The sequence below is a fragment of the Pyxicephalus adspersus genome, chromosome 2, assembly GCF_032062135.1.
Source record: "Pyxicephalus adspersus chromosome 2, UCB_Pads_2.0, whole genome shotgun sequence".
Taxonomy (NCBI): Eukaryota; Metazoa; Chordata; class Amphibia; order Anura; family Pyxicephalidae; genus Pyxicephalus; species Pyxicephalus adspersus.
In genome coordinates this window covers 12,981,474-13,004,765 of record NC_092859.1, presented here as the reverse complement: position 1 = coordinate 13,004,765, position 23,292 = coordinate 12,981,474, and the positions used below count along the sequence as shown (strand labels likewise).

Genomic DNA, 23,292 nt, shown 5'->3' with positions numbered 1-23,292 from the left:
ATATTGTTAGTAAAGTCTGGACAGGTTAGAACATCAGCTGTCCATGTCTTCCTGTCTTGGTCATGGAAATAATCTCTGTTCCTTGACATCAATGCTAGGCTCCACCAAATACTACCACCTCTCCAATAACAGGTAACACTCCCATTGGACAAGAATTTGGTAGTTGAGATGGGTTTTCTGGCTGGTAAATATTATCCTTGGATGTGCTTTGTGCTCACAGTGAACACTTTTACTTGTAAAAGTTCAAAATGACTGACAAGTTCACTTTACATTGTACTTTTACATGCATATATGATCTGTAAACTCTTCAGAAACATGAAAATTGTGGTTGAAGACAAATACTTTTCACAGGTCTTGATGACTAATCCATGCAGTGAGCTATCAAAAACTCTGACATCTGTCATAACATGGGAAGAAGACATTGTTCTTGATCCTAAAAGATGTAACAGGTTTTCTCTATATATATTATGTACCCAAGTCACAGTTTATAACTTCTAGTGACATAACTAGGGCATTGCAGACTTTCCACATAATCTCAATTGCTTTCAAAAAAATACAAAAGTGGAAATTCCATAATGTAAATGCTGAAAAAGGTGCAAATGCTTTGTAATGAATAAGGCACCCAGTGTTACCCCAACTTCATCTCAGCCCTCTTGGGAGTCCTAAAGATCCTAAACAAAACTGAGTTTCTGGGAGCTTTTCTTCACTCTCAGAAACTCAGTTTTGTTTAGGATCTTCAGGACTTCTAAGGAGGCAGAGATGAAGTTGGGGTAACACTGGGTGCCTTATACATTACAAAGCATTTGCACCTTTTTCAGCATTTACATTATGGCATTTCCACTTTTGTATTTTTTTGAAAGCAATTGTGCCTTTATGACTTCCCTACTGTTCCCACATGGAAATGCTCCAACCTAGCCATTGGTTGCTGAAGCAAAAAATTCTGCCTTGTTGGAGGTGATAGGAGGTACGGCTATTCTTGCCAGTGTTTTTGGGAGGCTGCAGCAGCACTCTACAAAATGTAATTTATAAAACTGTGGTATGCTTTATAAATTTCAGAGTGGGAAACTTCAAGTTTCCTGAGAAACATGCAATGTAAATTTTCCAAAAGGAGAAATGACGTCTAGGTAAACTCTGTTTCAAGAGGCATGTGTCTCAGTGAGAATCCTACCAACAAGGTTTTAAAAGTTCACTGATTAGCACCAAATATTGAGCAAAGCATATATACATGTCATGTTGTCCTATCTTTTTTCCCTGGGCTTCATTCTAGAGCATCCCAAGTTACTCTAACCACAGGGTACATGGTCTTACAACTAATGACCAAGCCAGATTGTTGAGTGTTGACCATTGAGGTCCACCATTATTGTTGGCCATTGAGGTCCGCCATCACAACAATGGGACAATTTTGAGGTGCAGGAACAGCTTGGTTAGTATATGCATAACAAAGCACTCATGATTTTGTGGATTCCAGAATGTTTTAGTAGAAATGGGGGATGGCATGTTGGTATCTGGAGGTAACTGCTATAGAGTATAAGTTCTATCAGGTGTACTTTAAAGCATGCTGCTGAACCAGAACACCAACTTTCAAATAGAAATTTTGGTTTACTGGACTTCATTGACACCAGACCAAAAATGGTCTATATATTATATACCCTTTACCGGGAATATTGGTTATGTATCCACGTTTGTATACAGTAGATTATATTTTTATTACGGCATATATAAAGTATCCTCTTTACTACTCACTTGTCAATGGATCCCACCATGTAATAGACCATAGGAAACCAACAGATAGCTTCAAGGAACTGTGTATCAGGTCTGAAAAAGAGTTACACAATTGTTACTTGGCTGAGGAACATCAGCTGAATGGGATATGTAGTGCTGCCTTGAATAAAGCTGTCTATGAAAGATAGGCTGTTGTAAGGCTTCAAAAACCCATTTATGCCAAAATCAGTGACTGCCAGTCATCTGTATGATATCTTGTTTAATTGCTATTGTTCATTCAGAGATAAGCCAGTGTTGATGTTGTCTCTTGACAAATATGCTCACTTAGCAACTGAAGGATTCATATTTACTCTTACATCTACGCAAAATGAGCTTTTCTGAATGTCAATAGTGAGAAGAAGGAGGGAGAAGGGAACAACAAGCCTTTGGTCTTCAAAGGTTCTCAAGGTAAGTGTTTGTACATCTAGAATTCTGGGTTTCCAGGGTCCTGGAGGGTTCAAAAAGACATTCAAAATTCAAAAGGATTCTTAGAGAAACTTCTTAAATTTTCTTTACATTTTTTTAAGGGACGCATTCACTTTAAAATATCCTCAAACACAAAAAAAGCTTCTGGGTATTAAAGCAAAGCTTTTTTTTCAGTGTTTTTTCAGTCCCTGATCTATACCAAGTTTAAAGATAGGGGATAGTGAAATTCTGACATTTACTTAGCTTTTATGTCACTCAAAAGTATTTAAGTTGGACACTTGCACATTTAGCAAGGAGGGAAGAAATGGAAGCTTAATACTTCTCCCAGAAGTGACAGATTTAACTTCAAATCTGATGTTGTCCAGAACTAAAATTAAGGCCTTGTTTAAGGCACATTAAAGTAGGCCAAACCTTAGAAACGTCCTCTACCGTGCTCTCCCAAGGCAGGATTATGACCTATAGCGTACAATATGTGGCGTAGCCATATTGTTGGTCTTCAGCTGAGAGTACATGCATACAATATCTGCACATCTATAAAATTAACATGGCAAAAGGAAAAAAAAACTGGCACAATGAGTGTCCTACTGAGAATAAAAAAACATCCTTGGCATTAAAAATTCAAAAGTCTTAGTAAAGGTCAATAGAACACCTTACGTACTCTTACTTCTGCAGTGCTATTTTGCTAAGCTGACCTACTTTTTTTTCCCTGAAAATTAAATACTAAAAACCCCATTTTCTCACTACTCAGTGGCATTGTTCTGTAGGCTGTTGAGGATAACTTATTGGATACTAGAATGGCAGGTGGATGTGCTAAAGCTCCGAGTTGGAGATAAAGTTGAGGTCAACGTGAAAGCATGCTCACAAGTTCGAGGATTCACAATGCATACACAATTTAAATGGCTGAGATATCTACAGAATAATTTAATCTATTAAACATAACATTTCTGAAGATCCTTTACATTTTTTTGTTTGTTTCAAGGGGAATATTTCCTTTTACAAGGAGCCATAACAGGCTGAGAACTTAAGGTACTTGCAGCCCCTAATATGTTTTGCCTACTTGAAGGCAAGAGGAACTTAACACATGGAGACGCATTTGATTTTCTTCTCTTCCCGCTAGACCCAAGCCATGTCGAATGAGGGGAGTCTTTAGCCTTTGCACCCTCTGAAAGGAACCAACACTGAGCTTGCATGGAGATTTGTTTCTGGGTAGTGACTAAGGTAAGTGCACAAAAGGTAAGTATCAGATGCAGATGGTTAATCATAGTATTACTTTTCTCTTACTGAGTAAAGTAACAGGCTAACTTTTCCAAATACTAATTACTGCAAATGATAACTCGCTATCCTTACAATTTCTATTATAAATACAAGGAATTCAGTGCAACAACATAATACTGTGGATTAGCAGCTGGTTCTCACGGGTTTTCCAGGAGAAGTATGACAGGGCTCAGCTCTTTCTTGGCTCTGTAGTATGCTCGGAGAGGAACAATAAAGTTATATAACCCGTTTCCCGCTCTTTCTGCCGACACAATCACCAGGGCGTTCTTGAAGCCATATGCTCGTGCATCTTCATATGGAAAATGATGGCAACCCTTTACAAAACACAAAAAGGACAGTGAGATCACCTTGAAAAGGAGGAAGAGATCAAGTGGCGTATGCAGGCTTCCAATTTGAGTGGAATTATTATATGTACAAATATAGTGATAAAAAGTTCAAAGGATTGCATTATTGCACCATAAATGTATTAAGTTGTTAGAGTATATATAAAATGTATCCCTTGGAAAAAGCAGCACAAATAGTAGGGAGAAGAAATTATTGCTATTCAGAAAAAAAGTTAACTTAATATTACTGAAGAGTACTATGCATTATGGAAAGTCTGATCCAGCTTGAAGTGCCTTCATGTTGCTTGTCTGCTAGTATAGAGCACTACCAGGTTAGAATATTAGATATTTTAGGTAGAACATGTTCAGCTGTTATTAAAAACACCAGAACACTACAGTGAAGGGGTGGTATAACCAAAAGTTGTTTTGCACTCTTGGGTGCTCCAGTGAGGAAAGGCTTAGGATGGGAGCGGGGGGGTTCCTTGAAAAATTTGATAGTTCCCATGGACATTTTTTCTACTGCTCTGCTATATCGGTTGTTTATACATAACACATTTTAGGAAACGTGCCTGAAATAACTCTAAATATTATTATTAGTATTAATATTGTGTGACTATTTCTGGGCACACAGTATGAAAATAAATCAATGATTTTGATTCCAATCTTTTTTGTGCCATAAGCAATCTAATAAACTAATCGTAGCAAAGCTTTTATCTCTTATAGCTCACGTAAAAAATGCTACCTATTGTCTATTGTCCCAGCTCTGATCCTAACTTAAGAATTCTTTCTTGCTTTCTAATCAGTACAAGTATTATTGCAGTTTTAAGTTCCTGTTTTTTATGTACAGCATTTATGTGTAATTGATGTTATAACTATGAGATGTATGAAGTCTAAGGTTTTCAATTTGTGTCACAACCAATGCTTCACCTTTGGAGGTAACACCGTTTTAAAGTTCCTCTACAACAAGAATAGATACCAATGCATGAAAAAGTAGGAATATGGTCATACCTGTGGAAAACTTATTTAAAAAACGTGATAAAATACATATGATACATACCACAGTATATGCCTATATTACCTTATCAAGTCGCAGACAGCAGTATGGACTCTTTTGCTGGAGTAAGTGACATAAAGTGGGTGAGCTGCCAATGTAGGGTGTATTAGATGGATAGCCCTTTACCCAGCTGAAAGAAAAAAGGTAAGAACAATCTGTTTGATAAGGTTTATGCATAAATGAAAGAATGTTAGGTGTGTTGGTGTGTTTCAGGGCTTTCAATGGCAAAGATCACCCAACAATGAACAATGCAGAGTGTCCCACCAAGAATCTAACTCGCCCCAGATTGTAGTGTATTTTGAATAGTCTATTTTACGCAACATGTCAACACTTTCTACTGCATTCTGGTGTGAATTAGACCTCAGAGTCAACCTGTGGCCAGTGATACAAACTGGAGAACATAAACCAAGACTGGAGGGAGGTGGAGGTGCTTCCCTATGGCAACTGATCAATATTCCAGGTATGTTAAATTTTTTTTAAAGTGGACTTGGACCTAAATCCTAATATAAAGCTGTGTTACCAGTCTTGCATAGATAATAACATAAATAGCTGCATGGCTGAAACACTGACTTTGAGCGGAACATGTTGCTCCAAGAAGCGATTGGAATATACAGGCGCATACTAGAGGGTGTTGCTTTTAGTTTATGATACCATAAACTATTTTAATGTTTAGAAAAATCAACACAAAAATAGAGGCTGTATTATTGATGCATCCTTTTTCTATTTGACCAATCAATCTTTTTTTTCATTCCTAATTACTAGGACGCTAAACAGATAATCACCAGAACTTACCTACATAGAGACAAATTATGTCTAGAGCACCAGTCCCATAATGCCTCCGCTTTAGCTCGACTAAATCAATATTAAAATATCTGTGTAGCGTCCCGACGCGTTTCGCCTATAAAGGCTTCTTCAGTGGACCTTTAAAGCCACCAGAGGTAGAGTTTGGAGAGTAATAAAGAATGAAAAAAGAATGATTGATTGTGGTCAAATAGAAAAAGGATGCATCATTATTATAGCTTTTTGCAGAGTGAGAAATGAGCAGACGCCAGATGGTGCTGTTGTGTTGGAGGTTGCAGCGTCTCCTCATTTCTGGACGCTAAACAGATAATCAACAGAACTTACCTACATAGAGACAAATTAAGTTTAGAGCACCAGTCCCATAACGCCTCCCCTTTAGCTCGAATAAAGGAACGGAACCACCCATATTTACACAATATCTTTGTATTGTTTAATTATCTTATTGTATTTTTGCTGTGCCTTGTATGCATGTTATATGATGTTCTAATATAACCTACCTACTATATACATAAATAATTTTGCCTTTTAAAACCCCAGCCTCTCTTTTTGTCTTGATTTTTATATATCTCTTTCCGGGGTTGGCACCATACGCAGAATGACATTTAAGGTCCAGTAGTTCCCACCCCAACCCTATTTTTATTATAATGTTTAGTTTATTATAACTCCATACTCCCTCTATGCATTGTCATCAGCTTACTCATTGTAAGAGCCCAGCTCTTCATCTGACTGACTGATCTCATCCTCAGATTGGTCACTCAGAAGGTCGAAAGATGTGCTGGTGTCACCATCAATAAGGTCAGGCACAGGATCGATGCTGTGTTTTCTGTGTTTTTGTGTGGAGTCAGCTGGAGGGCTTAGCAAGTTGCCATCAACACTCTCTGGGCTTCTTGACCCTTGAAGATCGATGGCCACTGTGCCTATAAAAGAAAATAAAGAGGCTGTATAAAAAGGGTGCTTTCAAATGCTTGGTATGTGCTTCTCAAGGAACAATGGTAAAGTATAAAACAGAACAAATCTCTTAGGATAAGGAATTATGAAAACTACTCATTTCCTAACATAGTTTTTGTTGTATATGTAGCAAATTGAAGTATTCGCTGAGTTATACGGCTGTAGGTAATGTGGAGAAATTCATCTTCAAATTTTTACAAAGAAAGTTCTGTGTCTACATTAGAGATTAGAGGGATAGCAGGCTGCTATCTCATTGTAAATAAGGGAAGCTGATCTTCTGAAATGAAATCAAAAGTACTTCCTGCTGTCAGTTCAGGATTCATTTTTTCAAAGTGCCTACAGCTACAAAGGTCAATGATGGCCAGTATTGTTCAAAGCCCAAGTCCTGGCACTAGTCATACTGACTCCCCCTTAACAGTTTTTCCTCCTACAATCCAGTTCTGGCATACAGAAATTTACAGAGCACAACACCAGATCAACTTCTTACACTGCATTTAAATACATTTAGGCAATACAAACAGTGATTAGCAATCTTGCCTAGCAGTGTTAAGCTACGTACACACGTCAGATTTTTATCGCCCGATAATCGGCATCGGGCGAAAATCTGCCGTGTGTACAGTCGGTGTCGTCCATCGTCCGGACGACCGACCTGCCGGATCCACGGACGATGGACGACAGCCGATCGTAATGAAAGTGAAGGGGAGAGCGCGCAGCAGGGTGCCGCTCCGTCGCTCTCCCCCTCCCCTCTCCATAGAGCATGAACGGTGCTGTATGTACAGCACCGTTCATGCATCGTGCACTCCCTTGTCGTTGGAAATGATCGTGAAAGATCCTTTCCAACGACAAAAATTGGCAGTGTGTACGCAGCTTTAGGGTCCCAAGTTTAAACCTTGGGCATGACGGCATCTGCATCTTTGCAATGGTTTCCCCACAAATCATACCAGTGGATTCATTGGCCTTGCCTAAGACTATATTAATGACATTTGTATTATATATGGTAGTAATGTAAGATTTTGGTCTCTCTAAGAGATAATATGTGACATGACTTCATACTCTCTATAGTGCTTTGTATTATGTTGTTGCTATATAAAAAACATGAAACTAAATGACAATAAGTGATTTCAGAGCTCCATGAATATTTTTCTTTTATATCTGCCCACAGTTTAACGTTAACTAAATAAGCCCAACTGTAATACATTTACAGATCAACTACTAATAATCCCTACGTAAGAGCTTGGTTGGGCTTACATAATGATATCTTTTGGTAAGATATCATTATGTGTTATTAGTATGTATGATTTGCTTCATTTTTTTATCTGAAAACAAGTAAACATCAAACATTCTGACTCTTTCCAAAATAGGATAAATATAACTATATCACATGAATCACAACGCCCCACCAAACACACACAACTCACCCATGCTGGCTATAATGCTATGTACTGGAAGCCTGGTCAGGCCACGGTAAGCAGATTTGGGTGCTCCAGATCTTTGCATGTGTTCGTGTTCTTTAAAACTAAAGGCTGAGTTCTCCTCCTTAGATATATTGATGTAGAAACATGTGTCTGTTGGTGACATTATATGGCAAGGACCTGGATTGAGCAAAATGTTGGCTTTATCTTCCCGACAAACTCCAATCAGGCACACACCGTACCTAGATATGAGAATTGAAAAAATTAAGAATTTGACTGAAAAGTAAAATATTTATTATATGCAGTATACCGGATCTATTTTATACAAATGTCTGAAGGAAGAAACAATATTTTTCCCTGAAACCACCAAGCAGATTCCCTATTTTATATATATATATAAAAACAAAGCAGTATGAACTTTTAGAAGAAAGAGTGGATTGTTTTGCATTGTGAAATTATGACAAGTCTAATTTAAGTCTACATGTAATTTCCTTTGAGTAGGTGGTCCTCGCTTTTGTGTCTATTATGGTGCTAAGCAGGGGTCTCCACCCTCAACTACTTTAGTGTGTTAACAGCTGAGCAAATTAAAATGTACAAATGTTCAAGTGTACAAATGTTCAAATTAAAATGTACAGAGACTCAAGCTTGTTGCACATGACTGGGAGCACTGCAGATTTTTTATATACATATATATAGAAACACTGAATTTAATTACCATAAAAACGTCCTTTTATAGGTTTTCAATATGTTCTATTTAAAGAACAAAAATAATATGCTGGTAAATCTAAAAAGGTTTTGCTTGTATTGTTAAGTACAGCTTTAAATATTTATTTTTATTCAAGTAGTTGCCTATTAATGCAATTTTCATGGTTTATAGTAACTTGTATGTCTAGCAAATATTTAAAACAAGATGAAAGACGTTTATCAATGGTTGGATTGCAAGAGAAGAAAAATAAAAAGGACATGCAGTTGGTGTTTTGGTACAATGGTCCTGATTAATGAAAACTCTCCAAGACTGCAGAAAATAGACTATCATGGGAGAACCTGGACAGACCAGCAAACCTGGAATAATTTCCAAAAACTTATTTGCTATTCATTGGAAAATGTCTTCCATCCTGGACCAGATGCATGCTGGATCATCTAGTTTCTCCCATGATAGTATATCTCCTTCAGTTTTAGAGAGCATGGATAAATCAGGCTCATTACAAAACATTGTATTTGTATGGCAACGTAATTGCATTTTGTTATTAATCCATATTACAGGTTGACAATCGAAAATCTGGCCATCGATACTCCGGTTTCTTCAGTTTCCCGGCATGAATTTCAGATCACATTTTCAATACAGGGACTGCAGTACACTGTTTGGCCACTAATGTTTTGATGGCGCTGAGATGTCCCTGCTGCCTGCTCCCTGAAACTGTGCCAAATGTCCGCAGGTGCTGCGAGAGGAAGGCTGGCCTGTGTGTGGAGGTAAATATAAAATAAGATCTGGAATTATCGAAAATCAGGCGCACCTCAGGTCGCCGAATTTTTGATTGTCAACCTGCCTGATTTTTGATTGTCAACCAGTACTTTTGTACTTCTGTGTTTGATCTTGTGTGTGTTCTATTCAGGATGCCTATAATAAAGAAAGGGATGCATATTAAAGTAAGATATCTTGTAGCAAGGACTAAGGTTCAATTCCAGTCATGCTACCCAATTTTACAAAATTTGGACATTTTCTGGGGACACCCCCTATGGCAGGCTGTTTTCCTTCTATTCTAAATAGAGTTCTGGCTGAAAATCAAACCCGGTGCTAAGCCAACAGTTCAAGCCACAGAGCCACGATGCCATGGGCTCCTCCAAACCATGTGCATACATAAACATATTCCTAAAAATATATCCAGGCTTTTCATGCCAGTTTAAACCTTTCATATTTTTTTCTTTTACTGTTATCTACAAGCAGTCATCATGCTGGTTTACATTTCCTTAAATGTTTCAATAAAACAGGAAACTGAAAAGCTGGATTTATACCCTCGCATTTGCTTTGACACATAAAACCGGTGTTTGAAAGAATTTTGCTGCAACATATGACAATGCACTGTATATGTGCGTTGCAAAGCATTGCTATTTATTGTTCATAGCTCCCCAATGTACATAAATAGTAAGAACAATTACATCTGTGCTGTAACACACCACAGTGCATAGATGTGAATAATAGGCCCATTACAGACCGATATGACGGACTTACCATGTGTTAGTCATAAAACACAGCACACCTGTACAGTATTCTGCCATTTGGCTTATCAGGGGTAGGTATGGGGTGAACTACAGCACCATGCTGAGGATATTTAATCAGATCAGAGTTTCTAAAATGATTTGCTTTATCGTATCTACAAGCAACATAACTTTTGTGCATTTGATTAATATTTACTAACATGTCTGGTCAATCCTGATCCTCAAATTAGTATTCTCCACTGATCTGATCTGAACCACACAGCAGTAATTAATTGTCTCCAGATCATTAGCCTCAATAGCCTCATCCCAGGTACCACTGCCACCGCTTGTCCTGCTATGTTCAGGGTTTTTGAACAGGAGGTGTCAGGATACCTTCTCATTAATTGGACCTCCACCAAGCAAAGGGTCTTAGCAAAGTCATATCCATACAATAGAAACCAACTTCATATCTTTCCCTTTTACCCTTCTAATAATAGGTGAATACCTAGTCTGAAAAAAAAACTTTTTTTCACATTTACCTAGGTATGCCACTACTTGATGCCTCTTGGAACGTATTGAAAATTTTTAAAATCTAACAGGGTGCAATGAAGCAAATTAAGGCAAAAATATGTGCAGGCTTTTATGGGGGGGGGGGGGGAATGAAGAAGACCAGTTCCCTGCCCTGAATGGAGCATAAAGCGCTCAGTGCAATTAGTGTTCTTAGGACAATTCCCTCTAGGTCCCTGGTTTACTAAAGTTCCCCAAGGCTAGAGAGGATACACTTTCATCAGTGTAGCTGGGCGATTCAGCAAACCTGAAATGGATCTGGTCCAGGATTGAAAACATTTGCTAACTAATAACTTTTAGGAAATCCATTCCAGGTTTGCTGGATTACCCAGCTTCACTGATGAAAGTGTATTCTCTCCAGCCTTGGAGAACTTTAATAAATCAGGGCCTATGGCTCTGCCCAGGAGAAGCTCATCCTGACCTGTTTTAAATGAGGCAGACATTCATGAAGCAGTTAAATCAGCCATTTCCAAGACGCAATGTTTAAATTTCTATCTATGGCACAGAGGTGTAAGCTATTATTGGGACTTACTTTTTATGGGCATGAAATGAGGCGTACGTGAAGCTTTTGCCTTCATATTCCCCAAAGAATTTACTCTCACTCAGCCGTATATGGTAAATTTCATTGGCCGAACAACGGCTGTAGTTCTTCTGCCATTGGTCAGGTGATGTGGGGTTATTATCCCTAAACATAAAATGATATACACAAAATGTTATTATTTAAGTTTTGGTATCTGAGAGCACAACCATCTGTACAAAATTATGAAGTTAGTTATAAATAGGTAAAATTATATCTACCTGGACAGGGCTTGCCAGGGACTAGGGCGCTGGCGAAAAGGGTCCATGGCAGCTGTCCTAAAAGGAAAAAGTCAAAGTTATAGCATGAAAATAGGAGCACGAGAACAAAATTGGGCATCATTATAAAAAAAAAAAATCTGGAAGAGAGATTATTCTAGGGCTGCCCCCACTCTGGAATTCCCTCCTCATCCTATTCAACTTACTCCTATTTTCCTGCACATCTACAAGAGCCCTTAAAACCCATTTTTTCAAATTAACCTACTCGTCTTCTTCTGTCTTTTAACCGGGCACTTCCCCACCTCCTAGATTGTAAGCTCTTCTGGGAAGGGATCTCTGCTTCTCCATTGTGTCTCTCATTTGCTACCACTATTTAATGTACAGGTTGGTGCTATTTAAATGCTGTTTAATATTAAGAATAAAAATAACACTGTAAGTGTTCATAGCAATTTCCCTAAAGAATTTAGAGACAACACTGGAAACTAAACGGAACATTCTAACTAGTTATTTCAAGCAAAACATTGACTTTTTGGGCACTATTCAACAAATACTCTAAGTGAGGTTAAAAGTTACAAGACAGAAATTAGTGTAAACTAAAGAGAAGTAATTTAAGTAGATTTTAGAGAAGTAATTTAGGTTTATTCCTATGTGTGCAGATAACTTGTAATGAAGAATACATTTACACTTTAGTTCCTGCCAATCCAATTTATTGATAATGTCTGACTTTTAAGCTTGAGAGACGTCTGCTCAGGTTAAGACTATTCAAGTCTCTATCCACCCTTATGTTTATACTGGTCAGTGACTTAAAAATAATTCACGCCAAAGCTTTAGCATGCTAGTTAGGCATGTACAGTTTTTAAAGCTATCCTCCAGGCACAAGGAATTGGATATCAGACCTAAGCACTGCATCATCAAAGAAGGTCTAATGATTCCGTATTCCCCAAGCACTAGCAGTTAGTAATTGTGCCAGTACTTGTATTGCACATAATAAAAAAAACCTGAACTCTTTTCCAGAGGTTCTGCTTTCCAGTTTTATACAGCTTCTAAAGAACTGATGTAAGAGGACTTTAGTAACCCATGAAATTCATAGGTTGTAACACCTTGTGGCAACAATAAACAAGTAAATGTTGTTGTATTAGATAAAATTTAAATTGGAAACAAATTTAAAATGCCACATATTTTATATCCTTTAGAAATGTTTTACCAAAACTTGTCAGCATTGGTGAAGCATTTATTGATGTAAACAGACCACTTAAACCAGTGTTTCTCAACCAGAGTTTCTCAGATGGTGCTAGGCTTTCCTTGATCAATTTGTTCCTCTCAGGTCAGTTTAACTAATACCGATGATCTTTTTGGCTATCTGTAAGGATGACATTTTTCCCATTGGCCAGAAATATATAAGCTATTGTTTCCCTTGATATAGTAATCATAGGAGGGTTTCCCAAAGACCTAAATGTTAATATAAGGGTTTTTAAAAAGATTGAGAAGCACTGCATTTGCCCCACAAATAGCACCACTTGAATATTGCATAAAACTGTTACAGAATAATATGATGAATTAAAATGATAAATGTATCAGTAACTTTTAACATAGGGTAAGTAGCTGAAATGTGTGGGTTTATTAGAACTATCTATTATTTCGGCTTTTGTGGTAAAACATTACATTTTTATTTTTTATTTTAAATTTTATTAGGAAATCTGTGGATCATGAGAAAGTGATATATAAATCCCAGTAAATCCATGGGCTGCTAGCAAGCATTAGTTATATACATCAGCTCCATCTTCCAGGTTTTACTTACTGTCCCCGAGAAGTGTGAATCAGTAAAGTGATGAGTGTGGACGTGGCTGGGCATACACAGTTAAGCGCCAACATGGCATACTTAAATTCTTCTTCACAGACCACATGATCTGAGGATAGAAAAATAAAAAGACAGAATATTCATGGTATCTACTATAAAAAAAAAAAAAATCAGGAATGCAAAAGTATCCAAATAGCTCACCCAATAATTAAATCTAGACTCCGGGCAGATTTAAAACACACAAGTGCTTGCAGCTCTGTATTCAATATCATTAATAGATCTAGAAATTATTTTGCATTGTGCAAGGAGTAAGTATCTGAATTCTATCAGCTTTTTCCAAGTATGTGTACAGTTCAGTCTGGGATAAGAAGATGCCAATTCTTTGCTTGCCTGTCTTTACTCTGCTGGCAGCATGTAACTTTTTAGGTGCATGCTGCCAGCAGAGTAAAGATAGAAAGCCCATCATTATGTTATTTCTCGTTTCACTCCTATTCATGGAATAAGAAAAGACCTGTCATTTTAATTTAACAAAAGCAGAGAAAAATAAGGTCTCCTGCTCTGTGGACATGGATCTGGAGCAGAACTGTGTAGAATTAGAACAGGAGTGACAGAAATACACCTGTCTTTTGACTGATAACTCTGCTCCTTTATAAGTTTCATCAAGTTATTTAGCTGCTTGCCTGGAGTTTAGTTTTAACAATAATACTCAAGGAATTAGAAGTGAATAGTCTGTGGATTACAGCACATTTAAGACATTGAGCATAAATGACCAACTCATTACAGAATCATCTGAAATCTTCATGCACAAGAAATTGTGTGTAAATCCACATGAATAAAGTCAGTCTATTAGGAGTTTAGGCTCCAATGATCAGCATTTCAAAAAGGCAATGTTACATATAAGCCTCTTTATTCGCTATTTCCAGGGGTTACACAACAGTGACCGAGAATGCTTTTTAGCCACCATGGGACCTTAGAAAGGTCTTGGGATGCACCAAGAATTTCTTAATACAGTACATGAAAAAACTGAAAAGCAGTGACATCAGAATACATGTATATTAAGAGATATTTTGCTATATGCAACACCCGACATGACAATTGGCAGCTTTTACTACAAAAACATAATATATATTTGGGTGGCTTAACCCCATAGTGGAGCTTAGTATAATGAGTAAGGCTTGGGTTTCTATAGCTTTTGGGAAATCCAGCAATCAGATCTCCTATCGGAAACCCACATCAACTCATCATATCAATATCAATCCTATTGTTTTGGCTGCATTCGTTGCAATCTAATAATTCAATGGAGAATACGTTTTAAAAAATACAAGACATCTGCTTTGAACTGGCAGATTACAGTAGGAGATCATCATCTATCAGATATTATAGCTATGTCTCCACCACTTGGATGTTCCTACCCATGTTTGTGTGTTCTAACTCTTCCTTTATCATTGTCTATTGGATCAATTACTAAAAGTACAGAAAAAGGCACTGGAACCCCTTATAGTGGCCACAGCACGCATGAAGGCATAAGAACTCCCCTTAAAGATCTCACCGATAGTCCACAAAGAATATAAATTCTCTCAAATGATTTATCTCCCTTGAATTTAATAGAAACATCAGTTTTAGGTAAACTGAACCTTGAAAAGGAAATAATATGCCCCTACAAAACACCCCACTGGGCGGACTTTGTGTGTGGAACATTTCCAGAGTCTAGTAAACAATTTACCTGCAAACTTAATATGAAACTTATTTTCAGGTTTGAGAATCTGGACAAAGAGAGGACAGTTGGGAGCAAAGTCTTTTACTGCCCAGGCCCGCAGGATGGTCTGATGATCCTAAGGAAGAACAAAAAGGACATTTTTATTAAAACTGAACATAAAGGATAAAAAAGACATAATAATACAGCAAAAAAAGCATCTCCTGTCTAGTTACAGAATAGAGGATGGACTAGACATAGAAGTATTACTTAACTGAAGCGGAGAAGAAATGGGTCCCCTGCTCCGCCAGACAGGGATGTGCAGTGTGGTAAAGGTGTATAAATCTCCAAGTATCTCCCTTATATGAATGTCAGCTATGTGCTTAGCTGGTTGTCTGACTTTCATGTTTAAATGAATAATTTTTAATTTTAATCCTCACTAATCAGTTTTGTTTAACATCTACTGTAGCAAACCTTTCTACAATATAGTATGTTTGATGCAGCCTATTATCGAAAAGGAAACTTCCTTCGTCCAATGCATAGTGCTGTCTTGAGATGGCTAACCCATGATTGCCAATTTTCATAGAGAATGAACCTTAGCTGCAGGGTTGCTGGAATCTTGTGGGGAGCTGAGCATCCAAAGTTGTATTGATAAAAATATTTTTCTAGTAGACTTACCTTTTAGAGGTGGAATTTAAAGTATTAGGGAATGAAGCTGATTGTTCTTTGAACTTAATTATTTGCATGAGTACACCTGATAAGTGCACTTTTATTAGTTTAATTGGAATATAAATATACTGTAAGTGCACCACACAGTTACTTTTAATCACTTTTTATTTTTATTATGCAGTGACAGGACAAATTATATCATAAAATTTCTTTATTCAGATACAACCGAGTTCACCCAAAAACAACAATGAATGACTATTCTCCATCCCCGAGCCCTGTTAGACGTACCGCTGCGATGCGGTCTGTTTCAAAGCGATTGCTGAGAATAAAACAGGCTTCCGCGTCATCAATTCTACAGAAAAACAACAGGAGAACAAGAACAACAGGTAGACAAAAAGTGAGAGAAAGATACAAAGCGCAGATGAAGAGTAGAATTAATAGGAATAACATAGAGATGTAAATTGGTGGATAAAAAGGAGATATAGGTGATAAAGCAAAGAAGAGTTATTGACAAAAGGAAGTAAAGAAGAAAAGAGTGTATGCAAGATAAGTAAATGAAGAGGAAGAGGGTGGAGGAGCCCAACAGGAAAACAAGTAAAGTGTAAGTTTGTGTAGGTGCCGTAAGATTGTCCAGAAGGTGAGGGAGGTGGGAGAAGTGGTGAGGAGGATAAAAAAATGTAGGTTAGATAAGTGAAGAAGAAAAGGAGAAGATAGGAGATAGAATGTGGTAAAGAGGTAAAAAAAAGTAAAAAAGCAAGAATAGAAGAGGCAAGAAGAAAAAAAAAGTGAAAAAAATGGGCCAAGAAGAGAAGAAGGGTTAGAATGTAACAGTAAAAATGAAGAAGGAGAAGGGTGGGTACAGAAAGTCAAAGAAGTAAAGAAAAGTAGTTGGAAAAGGTGGAAAAAGTAAAGCAGAGAGGAGGGTAGTAAAGATAAGAAAAGAAAGGGAGGCAGGGTGGATGAGGAAAAGAACAAGATGGAAGGGTAGAAAAGATAAGAGAAGTTTAATGAGAGGAGAGTGGAAGGCAGAGAAGAAAAGTGAAGTGAAGAAAAAAGTTGAAGAAGGAAGTAGAGAAAAATAGAAGGGGTGAATGAGATAATGGAAGTGAAGAAGAGATGAAGGTGATGGGGGTGAGAGAAGTAAGACGTTCGAGAGGAGCATGGAGGAAGTGAAATAGGTGGAGAAGGAAGAGAAGAGGGGACGAGGTAAGAAAATTAAAAATGCAGAGCGTGGAAAAGGGAAGGAAGGGATGAAAGAAGGAAAGGGAAAGGAAAGAAGAAAGAGTGATGAAGAGTAGAGAGAAGAATGGAGGTAATATAAAGGAAAGTAATGGAAAAAGAATTGAAAGGATAAAAGTAGTAAAGGAAGTAAAGAGAACAGAGTATATAAAATTAGACCAGTTGAAGTGAAAGGAAAGTGCAAGATGAATGTCAGAAAAAGGGGGTTAGAAGACAATAAAAAGAAATCGTTAGTAAGGTAGGTAAGTGGGAGAAACAGCTTCTAGTAAATTAATGGCAGGATTATACTATTATGAGATGCTATGAAAATGATATTTCTATTTAGTAACCATTCAGACAGTCGGTGTTTGTTATGTGCTGTAAAGTTTTTTTCATGATACTGCTAGATAAACAACATAACTGGGTAAAACCAACAAGAAGAAATAGTTGCAGATTCCATAATTGATGCATATCCAAGGCCACAACTTGTTTTTTTATTATTATTTTATCTTTTTTATTTTATATTGAACCTGGAATTTTTTCAGTGTGGAATTGGTGTGGAGTTTTCTTTTTACTTACTGTCCTAAGGATACAACAGGAAATTTGTGGAAAAGTCAGAAAGCTCTTTTTAGCTCTTTTAAAAGTCAATGAAACAAGAGAATCTATTGGATGAATTTTCTCTCTATTCTTGTTCTGGTAACAAAAGAGTTTTAAATCTTCCATTACCAGTTGTGACCAGAACAAATAAAAATCTCCCCTGATAGGACACATACAAAAATAAAAACCAGATGGGGGTTCTAACCTCCCCAGTACATTAAAAAGGCGTTTAGATTCATTTTAAATTTATGTACCAATTTCCAATCCAATAGGATGTTTAGATCCAAAGAGAATCTGAAGAGAAATCAGGCAACCAATTGAAATTCATCATTTTTTGTAACGGGGGTTCCAAATGGACTTGTTGAAAAATATTGTTCAATAGTACACAAGCATGTTAGATGTAGGACTTTTTTTGTCAATGTTTTGGGACTTGGTGTTGTTTAGGGACTTTGGACTGATCAGTTATTGATCTGAAAATAATCAAGACTAATCAGTGAAGAGAAAAACTTCTCATATCACTCCAAAGTCTTAATCTGGATTCATCAATACAACTATCTCAACCAGGGTTCTTTAAGATACCAGAGTTTCTCCAGAATTTTCTAGGGGTTCCTTGAATTGTGGCAGATTGACCTCACATTTGATGATGCCTGGATAGTTCTGGGTCAGAGCCAAGTAAATGGTCAGCTTCATAGCACCAGTGATTATTAGTGACTAATGTGTTGTTAGGGTGACATCCTATTCACAACTGTAAGGGGTGCATTATTTAAATTGATCACCAATAAAATGGTTTTAGCAGGAGTTCCTCAAGACCTGAACATAGTTTCAAGTGTCCATTTCAGTCAAAAGTTTGAGAAAGGCTGAGATCCAATATGTATATCTTTAATAAGAAGAAGCTATTTTATTCTATTTTTTTGCCACGTATTGTACTTTTCCACCATGAATAGTACAAAATCAAAAGATTAGTTCATGGCACTGATGAGAGACACAGAATTAAATAAAATCACCTTCAAAAGCTGAACAGTTACATTTGATGAACCAGCACAGGATGTAGTATGTGTTTAAAATCCAAGGTTTGGGAATCAGAACACATTGTATCAAAGTACTCTCTTCAACTAATGAGCTAGTGTCAAGATGTCAGTGTGGAAATTAGCCTTTAAGTGTACTCCTCAATACATCTTATGGCATAATAAAGATAAATATTTAATTTTTCACACAGGACAAGCTTTAACTCCTGCCATGCTAGGTTGCTGTGATCGATGGCGGCGGTCCTGCTGATTAGCAGATGATATGCTTCAGGTCATACATACATAGCAATAACACTGACATTTGGTATAGTCATAATGACTTACTTTGCCCTCATGAGGTCCTGATCCTTTAGAGCTGATCCCTGCAGATAGATAACACGCTGTGACCACAAAGGAATTTGCAGAACTCTTCTGACAGGCAAATCCATTTCAGTTGGACAAAGAAGGACAACGTAATGATCCTGTGCAAAAAAAACATAAGGGTGAATTATTTAGCTTAAGGTCAGGTGAGCCAAAAGAAACCAAAAATCCAAGCACAAAATTACTGCAATCCACACTATCACCTTCTTTAACACCTACTTTAACAGCTAGTCTCACCTGTTGGTTTTTTATAAGAAAATAAGGCTGGTCGTAGTTTGGGTTTTCCTGCAGGAGTTAAAGCAGAACTGTAAAGAAATAAATTGATCCTTGCAATGTTGCTTCCCCCAAAGAGGAACACTGGAACAGCACAACGGAAAAGACTGGGTAACTACAGACTGGGCAACAAGGGGTTAACACAGGAGCTGGACAGGGGAAACACTGAATTAACTAACAGGTGTACAGGAGCTGCTCAGCAGAGCTAGGGTGCTCGGCACTAGTGGAGAAATGTTGAAAAAACACTGAGTGCTGTGTCCGAGTTGGCTAAATAGCCAGGGATAATTAAGAGGCTATTTCCTGACTGGCCGGCAAGATGGGCAAAACTGATAAAGCTTGGGAACGCAGGCACGCCCGCATGCGCAGCAGGGAGTCACCTGCGCTTTAGTGAGGAAGAGATAAGTGTGACACTGGGGGCTGGAAGGTGACCTGGCTTTTTTTTTTTATCTGCAATATAGAAAGGTAAGTCATCAGCCTGGCTATATCTAAGCCTGAGCAAAATGTGTACAATACTTCAAATGTTCTTTTTTGCCAGAAGATCATTTTTTTTGTAGCAAAGCTGTGTTGTCAATATTCAACATAATTAATTCAGTATACTTTTAGATTTGTCTGAAGCTCATGTTGCCTCCTGTCCTTGGGTGCATCATATATTAGAAACTACACAGCTGACTTATCTGTGATCCATGGTATGCCTCACAAGTCCTGATTTCAAATGGTTCTTTGTGAATACTAATGTAATTTATTCTGACTACATGATAATCTAATTTACTACTCAGTGAGCTACTAGAAACAGGTAAGCAGCTTTAGAAATCGGAAAGCCTGAACCTTTTGCATGATTTATTGCAAAAATTATCTTTTCTTTAGCTATCTACAATCTCTTTAACTATCAATATATTTAAATGTCTCTTTCCTGCAACCACAGCAACAGTACACATTTGTATCCATCATTTCCTAGAATCTCTGAGCTTTATTCTTGCACTACCGGAATAGAAGACAATTTCCTTATTCCTGGAATAAAAAACTGATCCGGCGTACCTGGAATGTAAGACCGGTTCTATATTCCTGGAATATGATTCCACTTTCTATATCTCTGAAATATGGGTCTGTTCCTAAATTCCTGGAATATAAACCCTGCTCTAGCACCCCTTAATTTTAAGCATGTTCCTTATCCACTGGCATTAACCTGGTCAACCTGTTTCTATATCCTATGAATGAGATCCCTCTTCCTGTACCACTGAATTGAAAGCTTGATGATTACCCCTGGAATGTAATACCTCTGCTTGCAACCCTGTAATGCAATCATATTCCCAAAATACCAGACTATGGTCCTTGTTCCTCTTACCTGCAGCCGGGGGTGTGCATAGAATTCATTTAAGAAATCCATGAGCAGATCTATTTTTAGGGTGCTGACACACAGGACCACATGTTTCTCCGTCTGTGCACGGTAACGGCTGTAATTCCCGCCTGACTTCTGCCTTTCCATCCAGAGGAACACCAGCTGCTCAAACTAAACAAAATTAAAGACTTGTGATTAGGACAAAATGCTCAGAGCACTAATATATATATATCTGCAGTCTTGAAGAGTATGTTACTTTTAAAGGACCGTGACAGGGATGAACTGGGTTATTAGGGATCTATAAAAAAAGATCTTTGCCAAATCTGGCTAAAGGGGTACCTGTCATATCATGTACACAAGTACCTTGGTTTACTCCTCTAAGTGCTCCTATGGCCATGAAAGAACTGTCTAGCTAATGAGAAAGGAACTTTTAAGTCATTCATTATGCACATCTTTTACTAAAGGTGGAAACAAGAAGTCACCTAGGGTTATTGGCAGAAGAAAATGTTTCCCTGGTTTCTGGTAACTTTTTGTTTTGTGTCTTCATTGCAGTGCCAAAAAAGATCTAGACACACTGAGAACAATGTAACGCCTGTGCATGCAGGACAAGGCAACAGGTTCACTATGATTTCCCACTTCTCAGCAACATAGTTATCTTTGTTTTGTTCCTCTCCTGGAAAAAATGAATAGAAAGTCTTGGAAAACAATAAGGACAAATATACTGCTTACAAAAGGTTATGGATTTCCCGTGTGATAGCACTGATCGGTCCAGTGCCTTACATGGTGTAACAATGCTCATTTAGCTCCTGGTGCAGAGCAATAATAGAGCAAATTAAATGACCTAGGAAGTTAGTATAAAGTAGTAATGACACTGGTAATGGCATGTTTTCCCTTTAAATAATGGTTCCCCAAAACCTGTATACAGTGCAAGGTTAGCACAAAGCTTCTAGTTTGTGTGTGTTTTACTTTCAACTCCTGCTATTTTATGAATGGAAATCATTGCTGCAAATGGCACCTCCATTGACTTCGATTGTTGTGAATAAACCTGGCCATATGTAAATTCGGAGACTTTTTAGTTTATTTGACTTGTTTAAAATAATAGTTGACCACTGATTGACCACATACCTCATTTAAAGCACAGTTAAGTCTTTAGTATTAATTCTTAGTAGTTGATCAAAAAGCAAATCAAAAATGATGTTTTATTAGAAATAATAGACAGATAAGAATATGTGAATAATAAATTAAAACAGAAATCGATCAAGAGGTCTCAAAAATCCTATATTTGCACGATCAATGTAAATTTTCCAACCCAATTAGGGTTCCTTTGCTTCCACGCTCAATCACTTTTGATCGCTCAGATTCAGAAATAAAGAAACAATTTAGGATCAACACACAATCGGCTTATATATGACGAGGTTAATTCTATTCATAAATCAGCTGAAGCAAGAGAGGAGAGTACACAGGGTGGAAGCATTGAGCTAATGGTACCGCTGTGATCCAGGTACAGCTTTCGCCAAGAGGTATAACTTGAAAAGGACAGCAAAGAAGTAAGGCTAATAAACATTTTTTATTTGAATACATAATGAACATACTGTTCTTAGCTATATTTCCTGGAAATCTCCAAAGGAATGAGAAAACACAGAGATCTTTTGTTTGACGCTTCCCACTCTCAGCTGCTTATCATGTATGTGGTTAAGGTAGCACAGGGACAGTTTACCCTCTTCTGTCCTAACTAACTCACATTTCCCCTGATTTATTGGGCCTAACTTAATAAAGCTCTCCAAGTCTGGAGAGGATACACTTTCATCATTGAAGCTGAGTGATCCAGCAAACCTGGAATGGATTTCTTGCTATTTGTTAGCAAATGTTTTCATTTCTGGACCAGATCTTTTCCCGGTTTGCTGTGTCACTCAGCTTTACCGATGAAAGTGTATTCTCTCCAGCCTTGGAGAGCTTTAATAAATCAGGCCCATTGACTTGGGATGGGGGAGGATAGGGTGTGGGAAAATGTAAATCCAGTGGAAAAAGACTTCTTCTACCAAGCTGAAAACAGCTGCTACCACAAGGCTCAGAATCTAAGCACCCCATCAGAATTTTGCTCTGCAAGGAATAATGGGCTTTACTGGTGGAAATGACAGGTTGTGGTCTTCAGGTATTCTAGTTAAAGAAAACCATGGAGCACAGAACCAAGACGACTGGTAACCACAGAGTCAGGAAGACACCAAAGGTCAGGACAGGGAGATAACAGGCATGGCAAGTATTAAGAAGGAACCTATGAAGACAAACAACAACAAGTGAGCAAAGGGTTGAGAATACAAGAGTCACTGAGCATTAGGGTCACAGGAGGTCAGAAAAGCATGGAAATCATGGCAGCACAAGAATCACTGGAACCTCTAGTATAGCAAGGCTTTTACTGGCCAGTCCAAGCTGGAGAGCGGTCACCTTGGTGGTTATGCACCAGCGCTCAAGATCGGAAAGAATGCAGCTGTCATTCTCCTTCTCAAGATGTTCTACTGCCACTGGGGTTGACTTAAGCTTGCAGCTTTTAATTTAGATGGAATTACATTTGAGCTGAATTATCTCTGTCAGGAATGTTGTGGAGAAAAGTAACTCAGACACAGCGACCCACTTAAAGAATGTGAACTAAAGTGAAGAGCTCTTGACAATAATTACTGGGCTCCCATGATGGGACGGGTTAACTGCATGAAAGAACTAATGTTACTCCCTGCTTTTCTTTCACAGCACCCACATCTGTCATCTCGTCT

General features: G+C 37.8%; 1 protein-coding gene across 1 annotated transcript in view; it reads right to left on the bottom strand.

Annotated features, from left to right (window-relative positions):
* The window catches only part of LOC140322930 (potassium channel subfamily T member 2-like), an 85,233-nt gene that overhangs the window by 12,338 nt on the left and 49,603 nt on the right, over positions 1 to 23,292 (bottom strand). The window contains exons 11-22 of the mRNA XM_072399585.1: positions 20,534 to 20,698; positions 18,883 to 19,019; positions 16,007 to 16,070; positions 15,080 to 15,188; positions 13,357 to 13,465; positions 11,562 to 11,618; positions 11,296 to 11,448; positions 8,007 to 8,242; positions 6,338 to 6,557; positions 4,864 to 4,969; positions 3,604 to 3,776; positions 1,744 to 1,815 (exon numbers count right to left, since the gene is read on the bottom strand). Coding sequence (XP_072255686.1) covers positions 1,744 to 1,815; positions 3,604 to 3,776; positions 4,864 to 4,969; positions 6,338 to 6,557; positions 8,007 to 8,242; positions 11,296 to 11,448; positions 11,562 to 11,618; positions 13,357 to 13,465; positions 15,080 to 15,188; positions 16,007 to 16,070; positions 18,883 to 19,019; positions 20,534 to 20,698 — 1,601 coding nt within the window. The remainder of the gene's footprint in view (positions 1 to 1,743; positions 1,816 to 3,603; positions 3,777 to 4,863; positions 4,970 to 6,337; positions 6,558 to 8,006; positions 8,243 to 11,295; positions 11,449 to 11,561; positions 11,619 to 13,356; positions 13,466 to 15,079; positions 15,189 to 16,006; positions 16,071 to 18,882; positions 19,020 to 20,533; positions 20,699 to 23,292) is intronic.